We start from the raw sequence: 20,633 nt of genomic DNA on the forward strand, positions 1-20,633 counted from the left end.
TTTTATTAAATGATGCCTCTCAGTCATGGGGATATAGATTAAATTCCAATTTGAACACCACCTGTGTGGTGTGTGCATGTTCTTCCCGTGTTTTTGTATATTTCCACAGTCCAAAAGCCTACAAATGATTTATTTGATTTTTGATTATTATAAACCATCACATCTAATGGTGTTGTACAGGGAATTTAGGCAATGAGCATCAATATGGCTGGGACTTATGATACATTTTATATATTCTCCATATAGTATTGCCAGAGATGATGCCACTATTGTATATAATATGGAATAAATAATAAAAGATATCATATTACATAAAGGAGCGTCTTGGAAAAAAAATCTGTTTTGGAAACATCTACATTATATATTTGGGAAAATCTTTGTAAAACATCTCTTCTATGTCCATAGGCAAGTCTTTCAGAGGATTTTATAATAGAAATCAAGCAGACTCTACTGTTTGTGGAGCTTAATGTAATGCGATCTAGCTTCTCTGCTTATACCACACAAGAATGGACAATATTATTTGAGAACTACTTAGCTCTTTTAATTCCATATTTCAACCAACCTCTTCTTGAGTTTCTTCCAACTGACATCTCCTGCTCTTCCTACCAAGCTATGTAAGTACTATATAACACCAGCTAGAAAAATATATTTATTTATTTTAAGCATATTTTGTTTCTCCAAAACATTTAGTTTTGTTAGTTTAATGAACAAAGAACAATGACTGTGAAAAGAAATTGAATTTGCCATATAATCTTGTTTTTTTAACTTTATTTTCTTCACAATGTGGTGACATAAGAATGATAAGTGGGAATGGTCTCACATCATGGGAGCATGTCTAGCATTTTTTATGTACTAATCTGCACACTTGTCCTGCTTCAGTCCACTAAAGCACACCTTGAATGCAGTTTAGGTGGGTGCGCCATACATTCACAGATGTCACTATGTATTAATGGTGTTACCATTGTAACTTTATAATGAATTAATGAAACACAGTTGAAAGCAAATGCTTGATGCAATATATCAAATTTGATAGATTTAAATCTACTGCGCTTCATCTTCTGCTGTATTACAGAGCCAACGCTATGAATGCCTCTTATGGCCTGATGAAATCTAACATACAAAAGGCAGTTTATGAATACCTGTTCTTGTATCATAAAAGTGAGTATCTTTGATGGAATCTATTAAGGAGCACAATATATAGCAGTAGGAATCGGTATGAAATACCGCCGGCCGTATGGCGCCAGGCCGACAACAGCAGAGTTCCCAGCAGCAGAAGCTCGACAGCGCTGGAAATCATGATCGTCAATAGGTATGTACTTACTAACCTAATCTACCTCCCTAACCCTAACCCTCCTTAGGAGTGCCTAACCCTAACCTCCCCCACAAGTGCCTAACCCTAATCCCCCCTCTAAGTGCCTAATTATAACCCCCCCTTCCCTGCTGCCTAAACCTAAGTCCCTTGGGGGGGTGCCTAACCCTAACCTTCCCCGGGGGTGCCTACCCCTAACCCTCCCTCCCCCTAGCCTAACCCTAACCCTCCCGGGGAGTGCCTAACCCTAAGTCCCCCCCGGGTGCCCTAAACCTAACCCTCCTGCGGCTGTCCGCTCGCGGCGCCCCGGCATCCCTTCGATCGGGATGCCGGGCGCCGGTCTCCCAGCGTCTGGTAAATGTCAGGCGTCTACATCTAGACGCCCAGCATTTCACCCTCGCGGGGATATGACAGTCGGGAAGCCGGCTGCCGGTATTAAGGCAGCCGGCTTCCCGATTGTATACCATAGCAATACTAGTATTTAAGTCAGACATAACTTAAGATTCCTCTATTGCAATACACAGTAGTATATCTACATTATTCTTGCATCAAGCGTAGAAATGCATAAAATTGTGCCTATGGATAACGTACAAATGTGGCATGACAGTGTTAGTGGTAAATATGAACACCACATTACCCTATTCATAAAATATAAAGTATTGAAGTATCCAATACAGTAGATGGGAGAATCATGTCTTGGCAGAGTCATTAATGAATGTGAAATGATATAATATAGATGTAATATAAAATCTAATTAAATGCAAACACCACCACATCCATTATTAACCATTTTATAAACTCAATGAGAATCATTATTCCAGGAAAAGTTCAAAAGTAATTGAAATCGATGGCTATGACTTGACATCATTTAGTCGCATTGCTAATTGAATTTGATCACATCTCAAAGGAATATACACTATATACATACATGTGGAGGACCTCACTGTACTCAACTAAGGCTTACCCATGCTTATGGTGCCTCTGCATTCAGAAGGGGCTGCAATTCTAAGATACCAATCTACATGCTGAGGCAATTTGATATTCATGTGTAAATGTATAGAACATAAATGGATGCATAAATGGATGCATGCCCAACTTTATATGCAGACATGTCCTATATCATATTTAATCAAGTGTTAGATAAATTAATGAATCACATTTTATATATATTTCTATCTATTTATCTATTTATGTATCTATCAAATTCTCTATCATCTATCTATATATTTATTGCCCACTTTGGAGGACACTGCCACCTTGGGTATAAAGGGCTTGAGTAAAAACATGTACCAGCACTTAATCATTTATTATGTGAATAATTGAAATATTCTACATATGATAAAATGTGTGTTTACATCTGAGTGTAAAGCATATATAAAAGAAAAAGAGATCACAATTAAGCAGAACTAGGCAACACTAGTTAAGGGCTCATACACACTGGATGATATGCTCCATTAGCGATATCGTTCAGCAGGGGTGTATCTAGGGATCCAAGCACCCCTGGCAAGGTAATGAACTGGTGTCCCCCTCCCCCCATAATTTCAGGAAGTCCCCCCAGTAGTACTCCCCCCTATGTAGTGCCCCCAGTAGTAGTCCTCTCTATGCAGAGCCCCCAGTAGTAGTCCCCCCTATGCAGTGCCCCCAGTAGTAGTCCCCTCTATGCAGTGCCCCCAGTAGCAGCCATCCCCCCATAAGGTGCCCCAAGAAGTGATCCCCACAATAGAGTGTCCCCAGTAGCGGCCATCCACCCCATAATGTTCCCCCAGTAGCGGCCCCCACAATAGAGTATCCCCAGTAGTGGCCATCTCCTCCCCATAATGTGCCCCAGTAGCAGCCCCCACAATACAGTGCTCCCAGTAGCATCCATCCACCCCCACGTTCCCCCAGTAGCGGCCACTTCCTATACCGTGCCCCCTAGTAGCCACACTTTCCCCCCCCCTATTGCTCTGCACTATGGGATGGGAGAGACATCATGATGTCTCTCCCATCAACCGCTTCAGGGTGAGCTGGAAGATGGAGCTCATGAGTGAGCTCCAGCTGACTCCCTCCGTAGACGATGCAGCAGCCAATGAGAGTCTGTCTGGCGGCTGTGTTTGTAACTGTGTAGGGCAGACCGCTCTCACTGTGGTCTGCCCTACACTTGGGGCCTGGGGGACTAGCAGGACTAGTTCAAGTTCCTGGGGTAGTCCACCCATTGGCTGCTGGTGGCACTGCCGGATGGCGCCCCCCCTTTGGCCGGTGCTCCTGGCGAGTGCCATCCTGGCCAATGGGTAGATAAGCCCCTGTCATCTAGTGTTTCCCCTGCAGTGCAGGGCTCAATGTCGTTAATGACATTGAGCATATACACTGAACAATATCATTAATGATATCATTCAGCGCCGGCATCCTCCCTCATCCTTGATCATGCACAACCTGACAATATCATCAGGTTGGCCTGCATGTTCAGGCGATGAAAGATATTGTCAGCAACCCGTGGAAGCGCGCATCATTGGTTGTTACCGCATACACACTGGACTGTGGGCCTGATTCAGAGCCGAACGCTCTGACCAGAGCGCTCGCTCTGAATCAGGGCCCTCCTCCCTAAAAATGGAGCGGCCTCTTGGACGCTCGCATAGCTGTGGGTTACCACCCACAGCTATGCGAGCGTCCATGATGATGGTCACGATGGTCAAGACCATCGCGACCATCGGGCTTGCAACAAGACCCTGCGGTAGAGTCTCGGTGACCGCAAGAGCTGGAGTGATTATGGCTCTATCAGAGCCAAAATCACTCCCACTGACATCACTAGTGATGTCAGTGGGGCCGGACTCATACGGTAGGCGTTCCCATGGGAACGCCTCCGTCTGGCAGCCACGCCCCCGGCACGCCCACCAAAGGGGGCGTGCTGTCACTCACCATGGACAGCACGTCCCCTTTGGTGCGAGACCCCGAGCGACGAATTCCTCATCGCTCGCCGGGTCTCGCGCATGCGCACGACGGAGCTCCCTCCGTCGTGTGCATGTGCATTCGGGCACCATCGACCCGCTTGCGAGCATCCTTCGCTCGTGAGCGGGTCTGAATCAGGCCCTGTGTACACGGCTTTAGAGTAACTAAAGTAAATCTGGCAAAACTGTCAGAATATGAAGCTCCTCCTCTTCTACACCCTTTCCCAAATAACCAGATTTATCTAAGGCCCAGATTTATTAAATGTTTGCTAAAATGACCGTTAGGAGCTGATCGGTTGGAGCACCATTAAGATTAGTATCGAGTGATAACAAGAATATCTGGGCTTAAGTGCCCACACCTTTCTTGGGCCTGATTGAGTGGTGAATGGAGTGCTGATGTTTGTGCAGTTGAGTGAAAAGACTAGGAATCCATTACTGTGAATGTGCGAACCTAGATGTGCGATGGTGTACGCAGTTGCATGCGACATCGCTATGATTAGAGATAACATCTGTAATAATTTATGGGCATCTCAGATGAAGACTGGGAGGTGAACAGAAGTGGATGTGGTGTGTTATGGGAGGGTCTTGATACGGCTGCGTTTTATTTTGCAGCATGTCCATATTTTAAGAAAGTTAAAAGACTGCGCTAGCCATGGGCTGCTGAAGGAGACAATGTTTCAACCGATGGTGCGACAATGGTAGAGTGGTTGGATTCACCAATGGACTTGAGCACTTCTGAGATATGCAAAGTAGCATTGCGGGGCTTGCTTAGTCTGTAGAACGTTACTGCACAAGAGGAATACTTAAACAGGCATTTGCAAATTTTCACAAATGTGAAACTGTAAGAAATCGCATCCATGCAATGAATAGTCTCAACCTCTGAATCAGGCCCCTCTGGAACGCTCTTGGCAGCAATTACTGTATTTTGGTTTTATTTTTATTTTCATTGGCCATTCTCAAAGTCCGTACACACTAGACGATACTTTGCACGATTTGGCTGTTTCCAAATCATTGGAATGACAAATCGTGCAAATTGTGAAGTGTCCACTATCGATAACGATACCGATGTGCGGTCCCGCGAGACATTTGTTGTATCCTCAGATCTTGCCTACATGCAGTAAGATCTGGCAATATCATTAATGAGATTAAGGTCATTGATCAGGTCGTTTGTCAGATTGCACAGTTTATGCACGATATCCTTTGTCCGGGAGTGCAGGGGAGTTACTGGGGTAGTTCAAGGGAAATCGTTGACGACATCGCATTTTTTTTGCAAGTTGCCTAGTGTGTAGGCTCCTTCAGTCACAACTGCACCACTTCTTCCGGCCCTCTCTGACTCCTTAAGGGCTCCATTTAAGAACAAGCCACATTGCTAAAGAGGTTATGACATCCATTCTGTATTTAGCAAACAATGCTTTTTGACTGTACCGCTTAAGCCATCTATAGATGGCATTAGCAGTATGGCAAGGGGGATCCAGCAAAAGTATTTCCAGATTTAGCAAAGTCTTCTAGACTATGTTGAGTCCACACTGAGTTGAAGCACAATGCCCATGCCCAAACGGTCATTGCACATTATTTATTTATGACCCATTACTTTACTGCGGTGGGCTGCCAAGAGCTTGGCAGAGGACACTGCTGATGAGAAAGACACTGCTGGACAGGTAAGAAATGGTAAATACAAGTGGCATATTAATAGGTTTCACTGTGATACTAAACAAAATATGCTGCTGGTAGACAGTAGTGCTGATCATTACTGACAGATTATTGTCTAATTAGTATTAATTAGGGATGTGCAGTTTTGGATAGGATTGAATCTGCACGCCGAGTTCGGATTTTTCCCTCCAAAAATCGGGTCTCAGAAAGAGGCAAATGTCATCTTTCATGGACAAACATCATCTTTCCTGGACAAAAGACCATGGAAGATGATGTTTGTCCATGAAAGATGACGTTTTGCCTCTTTCTGAGACCCGATTTTTGGAGGGAAAAATCCGAACTCGGCATGCAGATTCGAACCTATCCGAGCCTGCACATCCCTAGTATTGATAGATAGATATGTTCTATCTATTGATGTCCATAATTTCTGTTTTGTATCTAAAAAGAAAACAAGACAAAACTGCTAGATCTATATAATATCGCTCCTATCAGAACATTCTCTAATTGTGTGACTGCTTTATTGTTTTTACTCTTTACCTTTGTATTACTTGTAGTGAGTAGAGCAGTTGCTACTCTGCTGATTGTCTGTCTCTACAATTGCACTCTCCAAGTCCACAGTCCACGTAAACGTAAAACAGAGTGTTCCCTTTTTTCATGAGACTGTTTGCCTGATTCAGAGCCGGACGTTATTTGCGGACGCTCGTTCAGAAAAAGGGTCCGGATATTTAAATTGAGCGCTCGCTCTTTGCAGTCTGTGGACACCTCTATGTCTGAGCGAGCATCCGAAACATGTGCTCGCTATTTTGTAAAGACGCCCCTTGGTCGTTCGCATCATACGTCATCTCCGCTATTTATTAGATTAATTGAGTACATCGAAAGGCGTATGAACTGCTCGCAGTGCTTGTGGTAGGTTTTACTTCCCGCAATCACTGCGAGCAGTTCAGGCTAAAAGACAACCAAGTGACGTGGTCGATGACGCTGCTTTGTTAATTATGCACACCCATTAAACGCCCGTTTTGATCGTTTGGCACGCCTGCGTTCGGATCTCCACTCCCCGTTTTCAAGCACCTTCCCCTGTTACCACCCACAAACGCCTCATTCTGTCACTCAAAATTTCTGACCGCAATGACTGGTTGGCGCATGCGCATTACGACCCATACGCATGCGCAGATGTGCGAACATCACTCGGAGCGAACGAGCGGCCGCTTACGAGCGGCTCTGAATCAGGCCCTGTGTTCTACAATTATTCTCCCCATCCTTCCGCTATTGGAAGATCTGTTATGTACTGTATATCACCTTTTCCAAATTGCCAAATGTACATTAATAAACAGCCCAATGTGCATTATGCCAGCAGGGCCGGTGCAAGATTTCTTGGTGCCTTAGGCAAAAGCTATATGCTAGGCCCCAGTTCTCCCCCTCTTACCAGCAAAAGCTTGTCTCCAACTTTGTGCGTATCACCTCGGCAGATAATGTATCTCTTCAGTAACCTCATACTTGTTATTCCTGCTTGTTATAATCTAAAGAGAAATGTATTTAATGTTGCTAAATATGATCTCATATGCTGTTTGCCCAATATGTTTTTGTGCTAGGTGGTCCCAGCGGCACCCCCCAGATGCTGGTGCCTTAGGAATCTGCCTAATGGTAGCACCACCCCTGCATGCAAGACTGTTGTCAGTGCATGTCTGGTTGTCTGGCAAGGATCCAGCCTAGTTCCTAGCTCATCCATTGTAATTCATTAACAAAAACCTCTCAAGCGGTTTACTCAAGGGGTGCCATAGTCAATTTCAGTGGACTATGGAGCTTTCTGTCATAATCAGTTCAGGAATTGGTGCAAGTGTTTTTCTTGCTGGAGAAATTAATGGGATCTTCTTCTGCTTCGTAAGCACCTGGAATCCATCGAGATTGAATTATATGGGGTTGCTGGATTTGAACATACCTCTCAAGATCTCTTCTGGGGAATCAGAATTTTAGGACCCAACAGATTGGCAGGCTTCTCTAGCAGACAGTGCAACAACGAGTTAGTGCTAATAGTGCAGCAGGTCCTTAATATTCAGGAATTAAAATATGGATGTGATCTAATAGGGCGCACCTAATGGAACTGTATGTGTTAAATTCTAGGATCAATGCTGTCAACAGATGTTCTATCGTATACTAATGTGCGTGTCTAGATATATATATATATGAGTAGATGAATATAATGTGTACAAATGAAAGTAGCGTTTATTAAAACATGATATAGCAATTCAATCCAAATAAAACATAGCATATAACAATGAGTATATACAATGTGCATCAAAGTAAGTGGCAGCACAGATTGGTATCATGAAATAAAAATTAATCCATAAAGTCACACAGTGTCTATAGTTCAAGACCAGCGTATTTTAAAATCACTGCTTAATAGATGGTTAAGAGACCTGTAATTCTTGAGCAGTCTTCTCAAGATTATCTGTGTAAAAAAACTGGAAAATAACATCCGGCACTATTTGTCAAGTTTTAGGTCCACTTTGTTCTTCCCTTGGTCAATATTCCAAATGTCGTCTGTATAAATTAAATATGACCTGGAACAAGTCCGGTCAAAAATGCTGTATTATCATCGCCGGACAGTCAGATAGTAACGCTGGGTTCCTTATTCTGATGTCCTAATTAAGGTATTGTATATGCGTAGGAATGCAAGGTGAGATTGGTGTGGTTGCGGTGCACGCACCTCCTACCTTTGGCTTGTCAGCTTCGCTTGTTCCAGCTTGGCGTGTTTCCTGCCCAGCGTGAACTCGTTGATCTGAGTGGTCCGTGTCTTCCGCCTCCCTCCATGTGTGGTCCCAATCAGGCACCGGCGATGCGGGCAGCAGGTCTGGGTCCCCCTTGGTAGAGCTCTTACCACGGGTCCAGGTCACCTGTTGCTGTTGCGATGTTGGCTGGCTCTGTCGGAGCGTGTGATTCTGTAGTTAGTGCATGCATCCTACGCGTTTCTCCCAGGTGGGCTTCGTCAGGGACAGTGATTGTGTTGCTATGGGCACAGTCCTTCCTTTCATATGTGCCTTAATTGCACTTCAATTGGAACATCACTAGATAAATAGTTTCTGACTGTGTCTCTAATTAGCAGCAATGAATGTAGTTCTGAAGTTAATTTTCTCCAGGTATCTTTACTTAATACAAATCAGAAAAGTGTCTATATAACTTATACAGAAAAAAATATAATAAAATGTAATATGGTTTGAATGTCTGAATGGATGTAGTGCCAATATATGTTTATAAAAAATGGTTTATATGTTTTAAAAGTGATGATAAAGAATAAAAATAAAAAATAACTTTTATGCATAAAAATAATAGTTAAAATTGTGATAGCTTAAGTACTTCCATAATTCAAAACTACTTCCCATGGTGCTTGGTTGGTAATATTGGAAAAGGAGAGGAATGTTTCAGATTCATTTGAATTATTGGACTCTAAAGGTGCGTACACACTACACGATATGCTCCCTGAGCGATATCGTGTAGTGTGTCCCCGGCAGGCTGTGCTCAATGTCGTTCATGACATTGAGCACAGCCGCTGAACGATATCATTAACGATATCATTCAGCGGTGGGCTCTCTCCCCCATTCCCTGACATGCAGCAACCTTACAAGGTCGTCAGGTTGTGCTGCATGTTCAGGCGATGGACAATGTCCGAAACGACCAGCAGGAGTGCAGATCGCTGGTCGTTTCTGACATAAAAGTGCACGATTTGTGCACGATTACTGAGCGATTGCACGATTACGATGCCGTATCAGGAATTGCGTCACTTACCACAAAATTATCAGAGTACATTGATCAGATTTTACAACCTTTCGTATTATTACAACTCAGCCATCTCAAAGACACCACAGAAATACTAGAACTATTAAATCAAACGCACTGGGAAAAAGGTTTCCTGCTTGCGACATTCGATGTGAAAGCTTTATATACCCGCATAGACCACCAAAAAGGATGTCAAACAGTAAAAGAGATCCTAGAAATGAACGATGGGCTCCCAGAAAAACAAATACAATTTGTCATCAAAGGAATTTACTTCATCTTGCAACACAATTACTTCTGGTATGGGGGCTCCCACCACAAACAGGTTCGCGGGACAGCGATGGGGACAAAATTTGCCCCTAGTTACGTGAACCTGTTTATGGGTCACTGGGGGGTCAAATACCATCTGGAAGAATAACCCATACAGAGAGAAAATTGCCATATGGAAACGATATATATATGACATCATCCTAATTTGGAAAGGCACACAAGAAGAATTGGAATGTTTCTCATCCTTCATTAACCAAAATGACAGAAATCTGGAATTTACATCTACATTCAGCACAAACACAATAGATTTTTTGGATCTGACCATAATGATAGTAGAGGATAAGATTCACACAAAAACCTTTACAAAAGATGTTGATTGTCATACATTTATTCCACCATCAAGTAACCACCATAAGAACTGGATAAGGAGTATACCTAAGGGCCAATTCAAAAGGATCCATAGGAATTGCTCAGATATTAAAACATTTGAAGATCAAGCAGGTATGCTCAAGAACAAATGTCTAGAACAAAAATACGAAACAACCATGATAGACACAGCTCTCCGGGAAGCCAGAGAGATGGAAAGGAAAGAACTTTTGACCTACAAAGAAAAGAAGAACCAGGAATTACAACAACCACTATTCATTACTCAATTTAGAAATTAACACAAAGATCTGGAACGGATTATTCGTAAAAATAGGCATATCCTTCTAAAAGACGATTCTCTTAAGCAGATACTGAAAGAAAGACCTACATTTGTCTATAGGAGGGCACCCAATATTAAACAAAAACTAGTAAAAAGCTCTCTATCTCCAAGGAAAATCCCTCGAGAGAACATCACAAACTGGCTTGACACTAAAAAAACAGGCTTTTTCTTCTGCAATCATTGCAGAGCATGCAAGACTTCTAAGAACAACACAAGAACCACTAGGCCCTTGCAGACATTTATTTCCTACACCATGCAAAAGGAATACAAAATAAAAGGCAAACTCAGCTGCGATTTCAAAAACATAATTTATTTACTATCATGTCCATGCGGATTACAATACGTTGGACGGACCATAAGAAAACTAAGCACACATCTAGGAGAACATATGAGAAACATTGAGAATGGCCTAAGGACACATAGTGTCTCGGATCATTTTAGAACACATCATAACCAAGACTCCTCTCTATTGAGATTTTTAGCCATCTCGCTAGTCAAACCCTCATGGCGAGGTGGAAATCATATTAGAACTATGTCTAAAGAAGAAAGTAAGTGGATATTCGAACTAAAAACTTTAACACCATATGGACTTAATATTGACTTCGAGCTCTCCAGTTTTTTGAATAGAGACTTTTTGATCGGGACACCTATGCATAACGGGCACTATTTTGGCTCATGGGATACCAATTAAGACAAAGAGACCACTTACAGTCATACCACCCGGGTAAACACCCAAATTAACCATCCGAACTTGGAAGCTAAGAAGGGATGGGCCTGTTGAGTAATGGGGAGGGAGACCACCCATGAAATACAGGTACTGTAAGTGAACATCTCTCACTGGTACTGGTTGGTACACCTGAGCTGAACTATCCATCTAAAATGTCCTCTTCAATATAATAAATGCAATACTTTGAGACTAATGGATGTTCTCACATATTAAAAACAAGATCATAGAAATGTATGCCCTAATTGAGGAATCTTAACAACTTATAACCCAGTTTATAAGAAAAATAAATAATAAAAAATAAAAGAATAAAAAAATAGTTTATAAACTTTCTTCTTTTTCTGTACCAAGGTTTAGGCTCAGCTGTTTCTTTTTTCATTATTGAACTTGTATTTCATCAGATACCTTCCACTTATCCTATAGGACCCTTATCCATATAAAAACCAATATATATAAGACTTTGAGTCCAATAAATCAAACGAATCTGAAACATTCCTCTCCTTTTCCAATATTACCAACCAAGCACCATGGGTAGTAGTTTTGAATTATGGAAGTACTTAAGCTATCACAATTTTAACTATTATTTTTATGCATAAAAGTTATTTTTTATTTTTATTCTTTATCATCACTTTTAAAACATATAAACCATTTTTTATAAACATATATTGGCACTACATCCATTCAGACATTCAAACCATATTACAATTTATTATATTTTTTTCTGTATAAGTTATATAGAGACTTTTCTGATTTTTATTAAGTAATGATACCTGGAGAAAATTAATACTATCTGACTGTCCGGCGATTATAATACAGCATTTTTGACCGGACTTGTTCCAGGTCATATTTAATTTATACAGACGACATTTGGAATATTGACCAAGGGAAGAACAAAGTGGACCTAAAACTTGACAAATAGTGCCGGATGTTATTTTCCAGTTTTTTTACACAGATAATCTTGAGAAGACTGCTCAAGAATTACAGGTCTCTTAACCATCTATTAAGCAGTGATTTTAAAATACGCTGGTCTTGAACTATAGACACTGTGTGACTTTATGGATTAATTTTTATTTCATGATATCAATCTGTGCTGCCACTTACTTTGATGCACATTGTATATACTCATTGTTATATGCTATATTTTATTTGGATTGAATTGCTATATCATGTTTTAATAAACGCTACTTTCATTTGTACACATTATATTCATCTACTCATATATATCTAGACACGCACATTAGTATACGATAGAACATCTGTTGACAGCATTGATCCTAGAATTTAACACATACAGTTTCATTAGGTGCGCCCTATTAGATCACATCCATATATTAATTACTTTTTCTGGTGACCTTGGAAGGGGTCACTCTGATCTGTGGCAGCCCTAAGGATTTGTAATACAATTTTTATATCACTCCCTGTCATAATAGCGCGGATTTCACCCTACTACTATACTTAATATTCAGGAGTCTGAGGCATTGGCTTTTCCAGTTTTTTTTTTTTTCAAAATGAAATTAAAGGTTTTTGTGTCAGTTAGCTTGTTAGATAATATCAAGTTCCACAGTGATTTGAGAGTAATTATCCTCTTCCTGAAGATGATACTCAAATAAGAGAAATCCAACCCAAAGTGGATGCCCTATTGCCCATTTTTCTAGGCTTGCCATACTTAATGCTGTTTCCTTACAGAACAACATGGATATTAAATAAAAAATCTATTTTTTTACACAGGAGCATCATTCAGACCAACTCTAGCAGGAACATTTGTAGTAAGAAGATAAAAAAGTGATTGGACATGATCAGTGATGGATTACAATCTGGTGGACCTTTAGTAGAATATGTCATTGATGCTGGTCTTTTCCAGTTCAAGATCTCAGCCTTGGTTGTAGCTGCCAAATTAACACACTGGCTGAGATCCTGGAGAGCAGAAGTGAAGCCAAAAAAAAACTATTTGACTTACAGAGGAAATATGCATTTTAGTCCTGAATTGGTCAAAATTATCTCTCAAGAAACTGGTGGCAAGAGCTCTCTCCTTCCAGTGAATGCTCCTAGTTTCAGGTCCTTTTGTTTTGCGGACAAATGAAAATGGTTCTCCTCAAGAAGCCCTTTCTTATCCCTGAGAGGGGGTCAACAGAGGTAAAGACAGGATTGGTCTCCCAGCCAACATAGCCTGTGGTAGCATAGAAAAAGGCTACATCTCCGACCATTTGTTGTCCTTACCCATGTGCTGTATTTTTCTTCAAAAGTGCTTCTGAGAGACAGGAGTGAGACACAGGGCCTGATTCAGACATGCTCGCGAGCGAAGGACGCTCGCAAGTGGGTCGATGGTGCCCTAGTGCGCATGCGCACAACGGAGGGAGCTCCGTCGTGCGCATGCGCGAGACCCGGCGAGCGATGAGGAATCCGTCGCTCGGGGTCTCGCAGCAAAGGGGGCGTGCTGTCAATGGTGAGTGACAGCACACCCCCTTTGGTGGGTGTGCCGGGGGCGTGGCTGCCAGATGGAGGCGTTCCCATGAGAACGCCTACCATCTGAGTCCGGCCCCACTGACATCACTAATGATGTCAGTGGGAGTGATTTTGGCTCTGATAGAGCCAAAATCACTCCAGGGCTTGCGGTCACCGAGACCCTACCGCAGGGTCTCGTCGCAAGCCTGATGGTCACGATGGTCTTGACCATCGCGACCATCATCATGGACGCTCGCATAGCTGTGGGTGGTCACCCACAGCTATGCGAGCGGCCAGGAGGCCGCTCCATTTTTAGGGAGGAGGGCCCTGATTCATAGCGAGCGCTCTGGTCAGAGCGTTCGGCTCTGAATCAGGCCCACTGGCTCTTCTGGAGCCCATCTATTCCATAGCTTTTTTTCTGCAGGGCTTGTCCCAGTCCTAAAGGATCAGGAAGATTTGGTTAGTGCCCAAACTTACTTGTGCAAAAATCAGACTTATCTACCTATCTTGAACCTGAGATCTCTGAATCAACTGAAGGTGGACAGGTTTAATATCTGTCATCACTAGTGTGGAATAAGATTAAATTCTGGCCTCCATGGACAGAAAAGATTTATTTCTTCATGTTCCTATTTGGGGAAAGCATCAGAGTCTCCTCATATTTGCTGTTTCAGGTCTTGAATTTCAGTTCAGTGACCTACCCTTCAGTCTGGCAACAGCACTGAGTGTATTCACCAAAATATGGCAGTGATGGCTGCCTTCTTGAGATAAAAGAGGGCACAGTAACTGTGATTTCTTACTTAGATGACTTAGATGAATCAGAATCTCTTCTTTTCATCAACCTGCAGTTGTCAAACTTCACTCTGGTGCAGCGCATCAATTTTCAGGGTCTCTACTTTCAGAGGGAAATATCATTGTAATCCAGAGGCTTGTGTAGTCTCTCTTAACACACAAGGTGGTACCAATTCTACTTTGCTTGAAGAGCATGTTAAAAAGGTATCTACTTTAGAAGTGGTGCTATTCACATATTTCCACTAATTAATTTTCCATGTCAAGATTCTTGCGTGGTCTGACAAGGTGACCAAATATTGGCTAAGAATCTCAAAGCAGTTTTAAACATTCTAGGATTCTTCAGAGCTGTATATAGTTTCAGCTGCATAAGAATCATGCAATTTTTATCAAACAGTACATGTGTCAAGGCCGACATAACGTATGTAACTTACAGGTTATTCAGATTTGTATGAATCTCAGTCAGATCTCCACTTGCGGTTGAGTGGAGTTATGGGGCGATAACAAGGCATCTGCATGTATGATAAATGTTCCCTGGGCATGTCATGGGTATTCTAACAGTGAGCAGTCAGGTACAGCAAATGCATGGCGCTGATGATGATAATGATAAGTGTTTTCACCAGTGAATGGATGGCATATGGTGCAGTTGCATAGAAGTGACCAACTGAATGCAGGTGGAAATGCAGGAGGTGGATGCTCCAGGAGCTGTAAGGGCAGCAGTGTGCCATCTGAAACATTCAGGTGGCACAGCTGCACAGATTCTGGCTGCAGGGTGCCACTCTAGGCACCCTGCTAGCCAGATGAGGCTTGCAGAAAAAACTCAGAGGGCCAGACCAAAAGATTCCGCTGGCCTTACACAGCACCCGGACCTGAGGTTCCCCATCCCTGATCTAAGAGAATGATCTCTCCACCCATTATCTTACATTAAATCATGGAAAAGTGTGGACCACTACTACATGGGAATCAAGAATCTGAAGACATCCATGGTGAATGCCATGATGGGCCCATAGAACTATCTGCTGATTTATCTCTTCCCCATGATAGCCAAACTGTCTTAGATTTTTAAGAATGGCCAAAAGAAAGGGTATTACAGTAATTCTTGCAGTGCCAGGCTGCCATCTTTCCAACCCAAGGTGGTGACAAAATTTAAGCTGGATCAAGACAAAGATATTCCTGCTCTTGATCAAAGTTTGTCTAAGATAGGGGAAGTGTCTACATTTGTTAGTCATGGTTAGAAATTTAATCTGTAGGCTCTATGTTGAGATAACTTTATCTTTGCAGAGGACTGAAAGTCTTTTGGTTCTTTATGACACAGACTGTTGCCAGGTGGATTAGAGCAGTGGTTCTACAGGCTTATATCTCTACAGGTTTATATCTCTACAGGCTTATATCTCTATAGGCTTATATCTCCACAGGCTTATATCTCTAGAGGAAAGTCAGTAATTCTACCAGCTTGGCAAGTGTTTTCTGGGTACTACGACACAGGCTTCAGCCAGTTCTTCATCCATTCTTGAAATGTTATACCCACTTAACATCTTTGTATCCAGAGCAGCTAACTTGGTTGAAATGTTTTACATGCAGCTGTGTTTGAGCATATCATGACCTAGTGACAGCATTTGAAGAATGTTCTGAAGATACCACTGTCCCTCAAGTGGAAAAAATATGATTTTTACTTACTTTAAAATAATTTCTCTGATTCCATTTTTGTAGCTTTAAGATGGGTTTAAGAATTGGTGTTTGTTGTTTTGTTAAGTAGAGTAAAGCTGCATACACACACAACGATTTTGTTACCAACGATTTTATGAACGATTTTCTGTCAGATTATCTGTCAGATTATCTGTCAGATTTTTTAAAGTGTAATGAACGATTTTTATGAACTACAAACGATTTTTGCATATTCCCTTAATGAAAATCGTTGGGTTGACAAGTCTGAATGAACTACAAACGTGAACGCGCATGAACGATTATCGTTCATCGTTTGACTCAGAAAGTGAACGATTTTTTCAAACGATTATCGTCAAACGATATTGTTTAACGATAATCGTTCAAAAAATCGTTGTGTGTGTATGCAGCTTTACTGTTCTTGTTTGGTTCTTTCTGGCCTATCCAAGAAGTGGGAGGAGCTCTTCAGTCTGACAGTTTTAACAGAGCCATACTAGGTGCCTATTTAAGCACATGCCCTCTATATCCCAAGGTAGCAGTGGCCTGCAAATAGAATCAGAAAAATAGATTTAACATGAGCAAGTAAATACACTTTTTTTAATTTTTTTGTTTACTATGCCCAGCTTAAAACATTTAAAAAAATGTATGAATGGCAAACATACCTAAGTTATTATGTCACTCCCTTCTCTTTCTTTCTTATTTTTATATATCTCAATTATCTATTTTATAGCCATGTGTCTCAATTCTTTCTCATATGTACTCTGTCGTCTTTACCAGGGGCCTAACATTTAGGGGTGTATCTATATTGGATGCATGGTGTGTGGGGCACATGGGACCATGGGTCCAGGGGGGCCAACATCGTCCACTCTGCACCCATATTTCTAATACTTACCTCCCTGGAGTCCCAAGTCAGCGGTATCATCACTGTAAAAATCGCCAGAATAATGGCTGCCGTGGCCACTTTCCTCAGCATTTTGCACATGCGCAGTAGGGAAATCACTGGGAAAATGGCTGGCGCATAATTTTCCTGATGACTTGTGCATGCGCAGTAGACTCTGAGCACTGTCAGCCACTGGAGAGAAAGGAGGGGGCCCCGGAAAGAGACCTCCTCCCCTCTTGATAAGCCTCTGCTAATACGGGACCACATAGCAAAATATTGTAGACCTACTCTGTGCTCTCCTGAGCAAATGGAGCCAGCTGGTCAGCTTGAGCTTCACTCTTGGACTCCCTCACCATCTGTAACAACTTTAGTTCCTCCCCTGTGTTTCTCTCTGTTACATCTATCTCTCATATCTGTGGACCTAATTTAGACTTGTACACAAACCTGATGGTATGCGTACAAGTCCAATTGTTAGAGCTCTGCTCATTCACAGGATCTGCAGGTCACTATCTGCGAGTATGCTTGAAGTGCCCCTGAACCACAGCATGATTAAAATTCTGCGGCCGTTTGGGGGCAGGGAGTGGACAGCATTCTCGAAAACGGGAACATGTCGCCCTCATTATCTGGGCGAGGCCAGAGTCTGCATCTTCCAACGCAGATTTCCTGGCCCCGGCTGGCAGTTCCAAAGGCCAGTCTGAGTAAATTTAGGAATACTCAGATGGCCGTTGGCTGCGACCATCAAGACCGATGGAGACTATGGCAATCCGATGCTGCTTCTTCAGATGCAGCACTCAAATCTATGATGCTGTCACGGCAACGCTTTTGTCCTCAGACACCTTCTGTAGCATTAGAATATTTTCTTATCGTTGCAGCGTCCAAAGGTGCTAATATAATAATAGCGTACAACACTAAAGCAGGCTCTATATTTCCTTTTTCTCTCTTCTGCTCATATCTATCTTACCTATTTCATCTATATACTGTACTGTATGTAATTTTTCCATATGACTTACTAGCAGCCCAACCAATTGCAGGTAAAATTGTATAGAGAAAAAATGTCAACAGTCATTCAGTTAGATTAATTACAAAATATCCTGCCATTACATAGTGGGTGATTATATCCTCTCAGCTCCTAACACACGATTAACTTTAAGGAGCTTATTTATTATTAAATACTTGCAAAATATTACCTGAAAACAGCCGTTTTCAGGGTGATCTCACAGATATTAAGGGTCTCCGGATGTACTATGGAAGGCCGCTATTGTCGTCCAAAAATCCTGCCCTAATAGGTTTCTATGGGAGCTTCTGTGTTGACGGATTTACCAAACTCCAGAAGGCGAAGCATTCTGAAGCTTGGCCCCGATAGGTAAAGCCATCTACAGATGGTGTTATTCCATAGTAGCCTATGGGCTACTATTTCACATTTTTAAGGAGGGGGAACCTCTAGATCCCTCTCCGTCAGCCCTTGGTAACGCATGTGCTGGCCGAATGCTGTGCATGTACAGTGTGCACAGCGAGGTCTTGAACCAGGAAGCAGCGTAATAGCTTTACGCTATCCCACTGCGTCCAGCTCTTATCAGAGCCCGTTAAGTGGCAAGGGAAAAATAGTAAATTTGCATGAAAATATTTACGCAACAAATATTTATCACATACTCATTAAAAGTTCAAATTGTGATATAATTGCCACAAAAAACATCAATAATGTAAAATAAAAAAAGACACAAAATAAATGAGCATAGAGAAGACATGGAAAAGAGTCCTTGCTGCACTTGATACGATATACCTAAGGCAGACAGATACCTAGAATGCTGTGTAAATATGAAAAATAAAAATCTTTCAATTGTATATAAATTATACGATGTTCATTTTTTTTTTCAGGGACTAACATGGCATGTGACACATCAGGGGACCTTCACTTGTTCATTACCTTATCCTTCGGGAAATTTTCAGCTCTGCTGGGTCCTGGGGACTTGGTGACTCTGATTCCTTCTGATCAGCTGTCTGTGGTGAGTGTGTTACAGGGTGTATTGCTGCAACTTTTTATTATAGGAACCAGCCATGTGATTGATTATGCCATATTTATGTTAGAGATGTGCGGTTCGGTTTTTGCTGAAATACCAACAAACCCAAACTTAAGGGTTCCGAGTCAAATCGAGTCCCAATTCGGAATCACTTTGGAGTGCTAAATATGCTGTAATTTCAGAATTTGGATTTAAAAACTAAATTTTGGTTATGGATTGCAGGCAAACAGGCCCAAATTACATGATTTTAGCGGTTTTTATAAAAAAATTATCGATTTTTATACATTTTTAAGGAATCCAAAAACCGAACCAAAACTGAATCTGAACCAAAACACTGGAAGGTGGTTTTGCAAAACCCAAAACACGATGGTGAATTAAAACCAAAACACGGTGGTCCGCACACATCTCTAATATATGTGGATTTGAAAGTGGTTTTACAAAAATGTGGACCCTATTTATTCATGTTCCTTACCCCCAATGTGTACAGTAGGAGTAAGCTTTTCTTTGGGGTAGAAGCAGAGTTATTGGCAGATACATACAATCAGTGGCGGATTTTACCTAAGGGCTGCAGCCCCCCCCCCCCGCCCCCCAGTAAAATCAGCCACCTCAGTGAGCCAGTGCAGTCTGTGACAGATGGCGCTTCCTATTGGAAGCACCACCTGCCAGTCACGCACAGGGCAGGCAGCCCCAGGGGGAGGTGTCTTCTTTCCTTGGGACTGCCAGTCCAGGCTGCGAGTAGCAGAGAACGGCTTCCAGTGGAAGCTCTGCCTTTTGGGCAGCCCTACAGGGCTTCTCAGGGCTGCAGGCAATGCAGCCCCGGAAGCCAGTGTTATGTGCATGTCCCAATGCTAGATCTATTGCGCAGGTGCCGGAAACACTGCAGCAGCGGCAGCCCCCTCTGGTAAGAGGCCAGGAACTGTTGCTGCATACAATAGTCCTATTTTTTTTTTTGAGAAATTCTTTTGAGAAACTTCTCCACCAATGTGTTTCTGGTTCATACGGACAACATAATGATCTACATTTAATGGTGTCGTTTTGGTAATGTATGCTGCCAATTTCATGGTATAATAGTCAGTTATCTTACCAGATCTCTTATGCAGTACATTGATGTGTTTATCTATTAGTCGTGGTTAAAAAGTAAAACTGACTCTCTTGTGTTGTAAGTGATTCTTCAGGATATATTTACTAATGGTAGATTGTAATCGATTTTGATTTAAATTAGACGAAAATCGATCAACATCGATGTTGCGTTTCTGGGGCTAAATCACTAATAGACAATTTTTATACTTGTTTTTTTTAAAGTATTAGTAAATGTGTGATTTAGCCCCAGAACACGACATTGATGTTGATCGATTTTCATCAGTTTTTAAATTGATCAAAATCAATTAAAGCAACCTTTACTATGTATACCCCTTTTTCTCTAAGGGAACTGATGTGTGATATGAAGAGGGCATTTCATTATGTGTCCTCCAAGTAGCAAAATCAGATCCCGAA

General features: G+C 41.9%; 1 protein-coding gene across 1 annotated transcript in view; it reads left to right on the forward strand.

Moving 5' to 3' along the window:
* The first annotated feature begins 523 nt into the window (after positions 1-523).
* Positions 524-20,633, forward strand: part of LOC148505498 (otoancorin-like) — an 80,336-nt gene continuing 60,226 nt past the window's right edge. Inside the window, exons 1-3 of the mRNA XM_088448118.1 lie at positions 524-614; positions 1,073-1,158; positions 18,997-19,124. Of these exons, the coding sequence (XP_088304244.1) occupies positions 1,083-1,158; positions 18,997-19,124 (204 nt within the window). The 5' untranslated portion in view covers positions 524-614; positions 1,073-1,082. The remainder of the gene's footprint in view (positions 615-1,072; positions 1,159-18,996; positions 19,125-20,633) is intronic.

The sequence above is a fragment of the Taudactylus pleione genome, unplaced genomic scaffold, assembly GCF_031769625.1.
Source record: "Taudactylus pleione unplaced genomic scaffold, aTauple2 ptg000451l, whole genome shotgun sequence".
In the NCBI taxonomy this organism is placed as follows: domain Eukaryota; kingdom Metazoa; phylum Chordata; class Amphibia; order Anura; family Myobatrachidae; genus Taudactylus; species Taudactylus pleione.